Here is a 12501-nt window from a genome sequence, read left to right on the forward strand (position 1 = left end):
CAATCAACTTTTTAATCAAACTACGCTGTTCTTCTGAACAATGTCTTGAACGTCCCATTTTCCTCAAGCTTTCAAAGACAAAAGCATGTTCAACATGTGCTGGCTTCATCCTTAAATAGGGGACACCTGATTCACACCTGTTTGTTCCACAAAACTGACAAACTCACTGACTGAATGCCACACTACTATTATTGTGAACACCCCTTTCTACTTTTTTTTTTTTACTAATAGCCCAATTTCATAGCCTTAAGAGTGTGCATATCATGAATGCTTGGTCTTGTTGGATTTGTGGGAATCTACTGGTACCTTGTTTCCCATGTAACAATAAGAAATATACTCAAAACCTGGATTAATCTCTTTAGTCACATTGCACTACTATTATTCTGAACACTACTGTGTGTGTGTATATATATATATATATATATGCAAAAATAAAAAAAAAGCTTTTCACATAGTCATTATGGGGTGTTGTGTGTAGAATAGAATGTAGAAAAAAAAAATCCATTTTGGAATAAATCCCCTTGCACACCAGGCCAATGTAGAGTGGCGTAATGCGGCGTACAGACTGCAAAGAGCTTATGCAGCCCTATGTGGCAATACACTCTTAGATATATCTATGTTTATTTGTTATAATTTATGCTTTACTATGTCAAGTATTTGGTATGCTCTTCTAAGCCTGTATATCCCACTGATGGGAAATTTCACTTTTTATTTGTGAGATACTGACAAGCCAAAATGAGGCGGGTGGTAGGGGGTTAAATGGTTATATATATACATATTTTGAGTTGTAGTTATCTGTTTGAGTATGTATGTCCAATGGTCTGAACTGGTTTTATCTGATCAGCACGTCCAAACAAAGGCGTTAGGTTCCACCAGCTATCGAATAACTGTGGGCTGAAGACAAGGGATGGGGTTTTTCCTCTGTCTACGCGTGCCAATAAGGTTAGGTGTAGGAATAGGTGGCTTTGTTCAGGGTCCCCAGAGATGGAAACCCTGGGTGGGTTCCATCTCTGGTGACCCAGGCCTGTTTTCAACATGACTCTGAATCAATTCAAACTGAGAAATAGTTTGACTTTGTACGGGACAGGATTACAATAAGAACTGGGTAGAATTAACAATGCTGAGCGACACAAAGGGGGCCGCGAAATGGTAGCAAAAAATTAAACACGTTTAATTTTTTTGCAAGAAATGGTCTATGCTACACTCCGCTACTGTACACCATGCTCCCACAATTGTATGCTACCCTACGCCGAGTCTGGTGAAAAATTCTTTTAGGTTTTTTATCAGTACGCACCTGCATTGCTAGATTTTATTCATCCTGCTGAACTTTGCTGGTAGTTAAGTTTCAAAACCACAGAAGAGGCAGGCCAAAGCTTCCCTCCCTGCGCGCAACATACGTAGTCATTCCTGCATAATAAATATACAGCGCAATGCAATGCTACGCAGGCACGGTGTGAAAGGGGCTTAAAGCTGTAACATAAAATGTGGAAAAAATTAAGCAATGTGAATACTTTCTGGATGCACTGTAACATTTACACTGCATCACTGGAAGAATAAGTTCATAGTTCTGCTTCCTACATGATTATTTCAATAACAAGCAAGATACTTATATCTGCTTAATGCCCAGAATGTTCTCCATCAAGCAGTATCCTTCCCTTTCCGTACACTGACACCAACACCAGACAAGGTTTTATGTCCCCTCTGTGAAGAAATCTGGCGTCTCCTCTTGGCACCAACAACGCACAGTGACTTGCACCTCTGCATCATCAAACACCATCCCTTGAGGGTTCTTTAGTGTGGGCCAAATGAAAAAGTCGGAGGGCTCGAGATCTGGACTCTACAGTGGGTGTGGTTAAGATCTGAACCGCTGCAACACATCCTCTTAACTCGTGTGGACGAGCGTCATCAGGCTGAACGAACCTCCATCAAGTGTGTGCATCTTTTGTAAAGTGTCCTGTACACAGGTGTCTCAGTGTTCACCACCCTATAGTTGGTTGGTTGTCTCCCTGGGTGGTTGCTATCCAGTGTAGTGGATATGGTGACATGCTACAGACCTAAACTCTGGATACTTTACAGAGTGGAACTGATGATGCTGCAACTTCAAGTCACCTCTAATTTCTCAGTGTAAGTTAGTCCCTTCGGGTGCTCCCTTGCTTGCACTCGGGGTCGCCACAGCAGATCTGAGGTGGATCTGCTGGATCACTGGATGCCCTTGCTGAAGCAACTCCACATTACATGGAGAAATTTGGCAGGAGTGGGATTTGAACCGGGAACCTTCCGCACTCAAACTAAACACACTATCCACTTGGCCACCACCAAGTGTAGTCACATGATATTCCTACAGTCTTTGACACTAGATTGAATTCAGATGTTCAACAGGACCCTTTCTGTCTCCTTCCTTAGTTTTCATGTGTAGCTCCTGAATGCCTTTTGTTGAGCTTTCGTCACGTCTCTCACCACCTCACGCCATATCTCCTCCTATTCCAAATGTTTTTCCACCAACCTCTTTCTCCTTATACTGTCCTGTACTTCCTCATTCCACTACCAAGTCTCCTCGTCCTCCTTCCTCTGTCCATATGTCACACTCGGCACCTTCCTGGCTGCCTCCATCACTTCTGCATTTACTTCAACAATCGACATCATTTAAACTTCATCAAGTCCCTTTCTAACATTCACACTGTCCCACCTGTTATTGGGTTCTTGGGGGTGACCTTCCTCTTGACCTTCTTGAAGAATCCATTCTCTACATTGTTGAAATAGTGTTTCCTCACTGCGAAGGACTGAAACAGTGAAAACAATAAGACACCACAACAGAAACCTTAAAAAGTGGTGTGACCGTCTTCTCACATAGATGTGGTGGTGATAGATTTTCTGTTGGAGCTTTTTGCTTCATTATCAAATAGTTCTGCATGTTCCTTAAGAATACTATCAATTTAAAAGCTGCTACCTGTTTTCCGTCAGACCTCTTTCTCGAACAAACCGACTTTTCACTAGGGATGGGCATCGAAAACCAGTTCCTATTTAGAATCGATAAGAAATTATTTGATCTACTGACATCAATAGCCTTTTTGCTTAATGATTCCCTTATCGGTCCTTCAGGATGTGCATCAGGAAAATGATTATTTCTCTACGTTAACTGCAGACCCACAGGTTCTGCAGCTTAAAGTAACGAAGCAGCGCTATGACCCGCTGCTTCACTGATTCTCTGCTTCGCTGATTTTCAAAGCGGCAGGTCCACAGTTTCTTTATTAACCCCCCTCAAAGCCGTTTAAAGATGTCAATCGTGAGTCACCTTTGTGCTGATTAAAGCCACTAACTGGGACTCTTGTCTTGTTGCAGGCAAGAAATGAGAATCGTCCTCCGTTCCGTTCCTGTTTTGTGGGACTGCCTGCACAGCTCCAAACACTACGTGGCTCTCTGCCAAGTATATTTCCATCTAAATAAATAACTTCAAAGCAAATTGCAGTTTTAAATCAAATGACACCTCTTTCCAAACATTGTCACACAGACAACAAACTACAACTGACCAAAACGGTTTTTTTTTTTGTCTCCCAAAATGAGACATCCTCTATTCTTTAAGAATTAAAGCCCAGTCACATGGCACTTAACAAAGGGCAATGAAGCCCTGACGAAACAAGAAATCTGGACTTTCGTTGGCATCGTTTAACCTTCACGCACCTTCGTTCCTGCAGCTGGTGCTTCGTCAGGATTTTTAAACTGTTGAAAAATTTGAACGAAGGACAACGAAAACCTCAATTCGTCCGTGTTTCGTTTTGCTGTCGTTTTTGACTTTTTTAATCGTTTGTTTAGTTTTTGTAACGTTATTGTTTAATTTGACTTCGATCGACCGGCTGAATGTTTTCACACAGTGCAGAAGCCGGTTTGTGAGTGCTGAGGCTACTGCTGCATTCATGTACCGTTGGAAATTACAGAACAAACTCAGCCTGCTTGCTTGGATTTTTTTTTTTTTATCTGGGTGGGGAGTCAGGTTCAATGGGCTCAGGCACCTTATATATGGAAGAATTAATCTTTTGTGTGGATACAATTAATTATTTTGCCACAAGCAACTGCTGAATTTGAAACAACAAAAAAGTTGTGTATTTTCTGACGGTACCTGAATGCAGTGGTAGCGAGAGGAGCAGCTCCTGTGTGCACTTATTATTTTTATTAAAAATAACAATATGAATGTAGGAATGATAATCTAGCCCTCATGTACATGTGGCAACAGGTAGATAATTAAAATGATTATAAAAAGAGCTGTTCTGGAAAGAAGAATTCACGTTGTGGGTCAGCTGCAGCTGGTGGAATAACAGCACATGTGAGTCAATGCGCGCGTTCACACGGACTGATCAATTTACTGCTCTGATATATTCAATCATCTTTACACTTATATTTATTCCCTGGTTTGACAGTTTTCTGTTATAAATCAATATATATGGCTTAGTAACGTAATACAGTGATACAGCAGTGACCACGGCACACCAGAGGTTTTTTTTTTTTTAAATTGGAGCTACATGCAGCAGACAGTGTGGGTTCTGATGATGAAAGAAATGATCCCTCTTTTGTTCTGGACGAGGAACCAGAGCAGGTGGTCCACCGACGTGCGCACATATCTCCACAGCTTCTGTTTGCAGTTTCTCCAGGACTCAGGCGCTATGAGCTCTGTCCCAGCACTGAGTCCTGGAACTAAGAGATGCAGACACACACTGCTCCAGCTGTGGCTCCAGGCGTGTTTCATTTAAAGCGTCGAGATCGTTAGCTTCGGTTTTGTTAATTTTCTATTTCGGCCCTTTTACGCTCCTGTTTCGCAGGCTATTCTGTGATAAAGCTCTTTCGTCCACCTTTTCTCAACGAATTGTGATTTTTTTTTACTTTTTCCCTTCATTCAGGAATCGTCGTGTGCCGTGTGACTGGGCCATTACATTGATGGTGATGTGCAGCACGGCCGGCTGCAAGAGTCAGATACATTTGTCTCATTAATGTCTGAAAGGAAATGCTTTTGACAAAAACTATAGATTTTGTTTATTTCTATTTATTTCTAGAGATGAAGGATCCAGTGACCAATTTCATATGTATTTACTTTAAGACTCAATAAAATGTTGACATAGAAAACATCACAAACATCATTTAAAAGCAGAATAAAATGAAATAAGATTAGAACACAATAAAAAATTTAAAACATAAATACACTCAACAAAAATATAAACGCAACACTTTTGGTTTTGCTCCCATTTTGTATGAGATGAACTCAAAGATCTAAACCTTTTTCCACATACACAATATCACCATATCCCTCAAATATTGTTCACAAACCAGTCGAAATCTGTGATAGTGAGCACTTCACCTTTGCTGAGATAATCCATCCCACCTCACAGGTGTGCCATACCAAGATGCTGATTAGACACCATGATTAGTGCACAGGTGTGCCTTAGACTGCCCACAATAAAAGGCCACTCTGAAAGGTGCAGTTTTGTTTTATTGGGGGGGATACCAGTCAGTATCTGGTGTGACCACCATCTGCCTCATGCAGTGCAACACATCTCCTTCGCATCATCCGTGAAGAGAACACCTCTCCAACGTGCCAAACGCCAGCAAATGTGAGCATTTGCCCACTCAAGTCGGTTATGACGACGAACTGGAGCCAGGTCGAGACCCCGATGAGGACGACGAGCATGCAGATGAGCTTCCCTGAGATGGTTTCTGACAGTTTGTGCAGAAATTCTTTGGTTATGCAAACCGATTGTTTCAGCAGCTGTCCGAGTGGCTGGTCTCAGATGATCTTGGAGATGAACATGCTGGATGTGGAGGTCCTGGGCTGGTGTGGTTACACGTGGTCTGTGGTTGTGAGGCTGGTTGGATGTACTGCCAAATTCTCTGAAAACCCTTTGGAGACGGCTTATGGTAGAGAAATGAACATTCAATACACGAGCAACAGCTCTGGTTGACATTCCTGCTGTCAGCATGCCAACTGCATGCTCCCTCAAATCTTGCGACATCTGTGGCATTGTGCTGTGTGATAAAACTGCACCTTTCAGAGTGGCCTTTTATTGTGGGCAGTCTAAGGCACACCTGTGCACTAATCATGGTGTCTAATCAGCATCTTGATATGGCACACTTGTGAAGTGGGATGGATTATCTCAGCAAAGGAGAAGTGCTCACTATCACAGATTTCGACTGGTTTGTGAACAATATTTGAGGGAAATGGTAATATTGTGTATGTGGAAAAAGTTTTAGATCTTTGAGTTCATTTCATACAAAATGGGAGCAAAACCAAAAGTGTTGCGTTTATATTTTTGTTGAGTGTAATAAGGGAATCGATAAAGAATCAGCTTGATAATGGCATGAATAAAATCTTATTAATACCCATCCCTACTCCTCAGCGATCGGACTGATCCGCACTCTTCTATTTAATACAAGGTTGTAATCATCTCTTTTCTTTTAGTTACCTGTGCATTACTTCTGTTAGTCTTAAGTGCAAGAGTGACAGATTTTAACTCAATTTACTGCTGTGAAAATCCTAGGAGTGGCCAGATTCTCCTTAGCGCTTAGCATGCACTAGCTGTTGCTACTTGTTTATTCTTTTCTTAGTGCACTACACTTTAAAATAACTTGTGCAATGTTGTCAGAAAGGGTGGCCCTCTTAGAGAGCCATGTCCATAAGCAAGAGCAGATTCTTAGTTCAGTGAAGTTAGACATCACAGGCACTTCAAATGAGCTTAGTGTTGGGGTGGGTAGGGCGCTCGTTAGCATTAGCTTAGCTCCACCAGCTAAAGACATGGCTTTCAGACTGTTTTTAGGCTGAAGAAATCCCATAAGGCTTGGTGCCACAACCGTCTATCAGCCTTAGCTATGCCAATTTATAGCCCTCTGAGGCCACAGATAACTTCTACCACTATCTCCAGGCCAGAATACCGTGCGTTCGTGATAGGGGATTCTATTACCTGCAAAGTTAGATTACAGATGCCAGCCAATATTAAATGTATTCCTGGGGCCAGGGCACCCGACATTGCCTCTCACCTTAGGGTGCTGACTATGCACAAGGACAGACAGACAAAGGAACACATCACTAGTTATGCCCACAGTTATCCATGTCAGTTCCTTCGATTTTAGGATGAGACAATCAGTTATCACAAAAATGGACAGAGAGAGGACTTGTGACCTTGCCAGAAAGACATGTCAGCATCAATTAATAGTCTCTGGTTCCCACCACTCTCTGGGAAATGACGAGGAGTTAACAGGCTGAATAGGTGACCGGGACAGTTTTACAGACAGCAAGGTTTTAGTTTAATTGATAACTGACCCTTTTTCTGGGGTTGCCATAGTTTGCTGATGCCAGATGGCCTTCACCCTACTGGGGAAGGCACAGCCATTCTTATCTGTGAACACAGATAGAACTCTGCAGGGAGGGTAACATTAGGACTCTACAGCAGGCCATGGAGCAGGTGATTAAAGAACCTGCAGGGCCTATGATTAATGTGGCTGTGGGGTCCATTAGCTTAGCATGGAAATTAGCGTAGAAAATCCATTATAGTGACAATGTAGTCTATGTGCCAGGGAAATAAATTTTTCAAGATGAGACTGTGGCCTGTTTCCACAGATGTACATATAAAAAGCATAAAGGGATGTGTTTTGCAAATTTAGCTCCTGTTACTACACTGGATAACACTAAAATTGAGGGTGCCCTACTGGCTGTTCCTGCAATGTAAAATATTCAGTGTCTGCTAATTCAGCCCGTGTGGCACTTCAGAAACCCAAACCTAATCTAAGGCATTTTACATATATTACAGTGGAACCGTTCCAGAATAAAAACAGTCAAAATGGCAACCTTAGTGAGGTCCATAGTTTGGGTCTCATTAACTCATTGAGTGCCAGCCATTTTCAAAGTTCAGCACATCCCAGTGCCAGGATTTTTCAGCATTTGAGTGTTTTTTCAAGACCCATAGAAAATTGAGTTCTATGTCCATGTCAACAACAAACATACCAAAAGAAACTTCAGACTTTCCTTTATCATCAGAAAAAAAATGTTTGTTTGTACCTCTTTCCATTCTTTAGTAATTGTCTGCAGAACATGGGTGGGTATCACTAAAAATGCTGATTTCTGACAAAAAACTGAGAAAATTGGCTTTTTGAGACGAGCAACATTTCAAGCAGAAAATGTCTGATTATAATTGTTTTTGCATCAGTGACATCTTAAACTTTATGAAATGTGATCCTATTGTATAATGCACCAAAAAAAAAAAAAAAAAAACGCCAGGGCGGACTCCGTTTGTCTCGTCTCTCGGCGGCGCGTCTTTTCCCTCTGGCTCGCGCGTATCGGACCTTTTTATTTTTTTTCAAAAACCTGATGGATTTGAATCACGTGTGCTTGCATGAGCCTGTCGATTGCGTCATTTAGGGCTGCAACAAACGATTATTTGGGTAATCGATTAATTTGATGGGGTTTCGATATGATTAATCGGATTAGCGGGGAATTTTAAAAAAAATGTGCCAGGGAAACAATTTTTCTCTCCTTCCATCACTTTATTTAACAGTAAGTCTCTTCGGCTGCTCCCTTGTTTGCACTCGGGGTCACCACAGCAAATCCAAGGTGGATCTGCATGTTGAATTGGCACAGGTTTTACGCCGGATGCCCTTCCTGACGCAACTCCACATTACATGGAGAAATGTGGTGGGGGTGGGATTTGAAGCCGGAACCTTCTGCACTGAAACCAAGCGCATTAACCACTTGGCCACCACCCCCTTCATCACTTTATTTAACAACAGAACATTATTTGAAAACTTAAAATACTTGAAAATCAACAAATTGTCAAATGTCCCTTGGGTGTTGAAATATAAAATAATAAAGAATAAAACAGTTTATAATAAAGAACAAAAATAATTATTTCAAATGGCATTGCTTTATGAAAGTGCTGAGTTGCCATAAAACAACATTGAAACATATAAATGTTATAAAATACGTATGTTGAAAAAAGAGGTATTTTATTGCTGCAAATGAGCAATTAGCATAACCAGTTAACCATAAAACCTAAATCAAAAACTGTAGCCTGACTCATTATATGTGCAACATTCTCTGTATAACTTGTAAACTACAACCCCTGGCAATAATTATGGAATCACTGGCCTCGGAGGATGTTCATTCAGTTTAATTTTGTAGAAAAAAAGCAGATCACAGGCATGACACAAAACTAAAGTAATTTCAAATGGCAACTTTCTGGCTTTAAGAAACACTATAAGAAATCAAGAAAAAAAAATTGTGGCAGTCAGTAAGTTACTTTTTTAGACCAAGCAGAGGGAAAAAAATATCTCTCCCTCTCTCTCCCTCTCTTTCTCTCTCTCCCTCTCCTCTCTCTTTTTCTCTTTCTCCCTCTCTCCCTCTCCTCTCTCTCTTTTTCTCTTTCTCCCTCTCTCCCTCTCTTTTTCTCTTTCTCCCTCTCTCCCTCTCTTTTTCTCTTTCTCCCTCTCCTCCCTCTCTTTTTCTTTCTCCCTCTCTCCCTCTCCTCTCTCTCTTTTTCTCTTTCTCCCTCTCTCTCCCTCTCCTCTCTCTCTTTCTCCCTCTCTCCCTCTCTTTTCTCTTTCTCCCTCTCTCTCCCTCTCTTTTTCTCTTTCTCCCTCTCTCCCTCTCTTTTTCCTCTCTCTCCCTCTCCTCCCTCTCTTTTTCTCTCTCTCCCTCTCCTCTCTCTCCCTCTCCTCTCTCTCTCTCTCTCTCCTCTCCCTCTCCTCTCTCTCCCTCCTCTCTCTCTTTTTCCTCTCTCTCCCTCTCCCTTTCTCTCCCTCTCCTCTCTCTCTTTTCTCTCTCTCTCTCTCCCTCTCCTCTCTCTTTTTTCTCTTTCTCCCTCTCTCTTTTTCCCTCTCTCCCTCTCTTTCTCTCTCTCCCTCTCCTCTCTCTCTTTTTCTCTTTCTCCCTCTCTTTCTCTCTCTCCCTCTCCCTCTCTGTCTTTCTCTCACACACACCGTATTTGAGCAAACTTTGGAAACATGAAGACTTTCAACAGTAAAATAAAGCCTATAAATGAATTTCTGGAGCTATACATCTAGAAGGAGCTCGTTTTATGTGAAGACTTTGACGGAGTTTTTTTCCGCTGCAGCGTCTGCGGGTGGGGCACTTCTGCACAAACAGTCTGGCTGAATTTTTAAAAACTACCTGAGAGCACGGCAGAGTGTGACGGCGCTGTCAGAACACTGATGGCGCGGCGTCGTTGTTCCACTGTCTGGGAAGAACTTGGTGTTATCATGTTTTCCAACTGTCCGCTGCGTGGAGTGTGGCAGGAAAAACTGAAGACGCTTTCTCGTGAGGTGCGAGAAGGATTTGAACGTTTTAAACCAAGAAAAAAAAAAAAAAACGCCACTTGTCCGGTCGGACAACGATTTAGAGCTATTACCTGTCCGATCACATTTTACACTTGTCCCGGACAATCGGACAGGCGTTAATGTCGATGGTAGGACTTTGACAGCATTAATAAAAAACTGTCGGTGCTGTTACTGTTCTTTTTCTTTTTCTCTCCCTCTCTGCCCCTCACCTTGCTGCTCTGGGAGACGCGCAGACAGCCTGAGCCTCCCGTGCCATGCGAGGTCCGACTTGCAAATGTTCCAGTTAACAAACGTCTTTGCGTTGTTTAACGTAAAGTGCTCCCGCACTTTTAAAGTCTTAACTTTCTTTCGTCTACTTGCATCTGCCATATTCTAACTGTGTAGTTCTACGAAACAGCGTCTGATCTGCTCTGTGCACTGGTCGCTACTGGCGCCATAATCGCTCGACACAACGCATTGATGACGCAATGTGTTGCCAACGCCTGTTGAAATCGATTTTATCGATTCGTTGTTGCAGCCCTAGCGTCATTTGCTTGTAAGCAGCCTTTGTGTGAGGTGTGTGTTGTACGCTCTGCGTTTTTTCATTCCAAGGAAAAAGACGGAACGACTGCAGCAGCGCGAAACTGGGCGACAGCGAGGTGGAAACCATTCGGATTAGGAGCGGTACAACCGTAAAACGTCCGCACAACGGTAGAGAGTGAGCCACGCTCCGGTCCACACTCACACTGCGACCACCCACAGAATGGGTTCCCTTGTGATTACAACTCTAATTTTTTTACACAATCTAGATCAGCTGATTACCCGACTCCCCCATAAAAAAAACGTAATTGGCGCGATAACGCGTCTTTGGCACTGAGCGTTACTATCTGAAAAGACGCGTTTCAGCGTCAATGACACTCAATGAGTTAATGTAAGACACCATGACAAAACGAGGCAGAGAAAATATCACCGGGCCCAGGGGAAGCCCGAGGCCCCCATCTGGAGCCAGGCCTGAATAGAGGACATGGCAATGGGCGCTTGGTGGCTGGGCTTGCCACAGAGCCTGGTTGGGCAAAGCCTGAAAAGGCAACCTCGACCTTCCATCTCCACTCTGTGGACTCAATCACCCGTAGGGGCAACCGCTGGTGTCAGGTGTGCTGTCCCATGGGTGGCAGTGAAAGTTGAGGGCCTCGCAGGACCAGACCCGGGCAACAGGGGCTGGGGGTGTGGACCATCACCTTGCTGTCGGGAAGGAGCCGGAGCTTGTGCAAGAGGTGGAGCGATACCAGTTAGATCTGGTGGACCTCGCCTCCACGCATAGCCTCGGCTCTGGAACCACTCTCCTTGATAGGAGTTGGACCTTATTCTTCTCTGGAGTTGCCAGGGTGTGAGGCACCAGGTAGGTATGGGGATACTCACAAGTCCCCGGCTGAGTGCCACTATGTTGGAGTTTACCCCGGTAGATGACAGGGTCGCCTCCCTGCGTCTTGGGGGGGGGGGGGGGGGGAGAAGCTGTGGCCTGAAGGTCTTAGGTGCTTAAAGGGGTTGCAACCGTTGAACACTGGTGAACACCGGTGGTTGGGGAAGCCGTCTGAATGAAGGAGGAGTCGTTCCGGGATATGTTATCATGGAGGACTCCAGAGGAAGTTGCAAGGTACTGACAAGCCCAAAGAGTGGCAGCCTCTGCTGTGGGGGAGGCAAAGCAGTGGGTGTGGGAGGAGTTCTGAGTAACCATGGAGAAGGACCTTCGGTTGGCACCAAGGTGCTTCTGGCGGACTGTGAGGTACCTCAGGAGGGGAAATGGAGAGCCATCCAAGCTGTCCAGAGATTGTGTGCCAATTACAGGGATATCACACTACTCAGCCTTCCTGGTAAAGTCTACTCCAGGGTGCTGGAAAGGAGGGTTCGGTCGATAGTTGAACATCTGATTGAAGAGGAACAATGTGGGGTCCGTCCTGGTCGTGGAACAACCGACCAGCTCTTCCCTCACACAGGGATCCTGGAGGGTGCCTGGGAGTATGCCCATCCAGGCTAGTCAGTTTTGTGTACTTGGAGAAGGCGTATGATCGGGTACCCCGGGAGATATATATATATATAGCCTGGCAGAAGTTTAGTTTTTTTTGGCCATTTTTCAGAGAATATGAATGATAACACAAAACTTTTTTCACTCATGGTTAGTGGTTGGGTGAAACCATTTATTGTCAAACAACTGTG

At 43.6% G+C, this 12501-nt stretch overlaps 1 protein-coding gene across 1 annotated transcript in view; it reads right to left on the reverse strand.

Annotated features, from left to right (window-relative positions):
- Window positions 1-12501, reverse strand: part of LOC117511954 (ER membrane protein complex subunit 3-like) — a 54949-nt gene that overhangs the window by 32621 nt on the left and 9827 nt on the right. The window contains exon 3 of the mRNA XM_034171889.1: window positions 2687-2780. Coding sequence (XP_034027780.1) covers window positions 2687-2780 — 94 coding nt within the window. The remainder of the gene's footprint in view (window positions 1-2686; window positions 2781-12501) is intronic.

Source organism: Thalassophryne amazonica, chromosome 6 (assembly GCF_902500255.1).
Source record: "Thalassophryne amazonica chromosome 6, fThaAma1.1, whole genome shotgun sequence".
Classification (NCBI taxonomy): Eukaryota; Metazoa; Chordata; class Actinopteri; order Batrachoidiformes; family Batrachoididae; genus Thalassophryne; species Thalassophryne amazonica.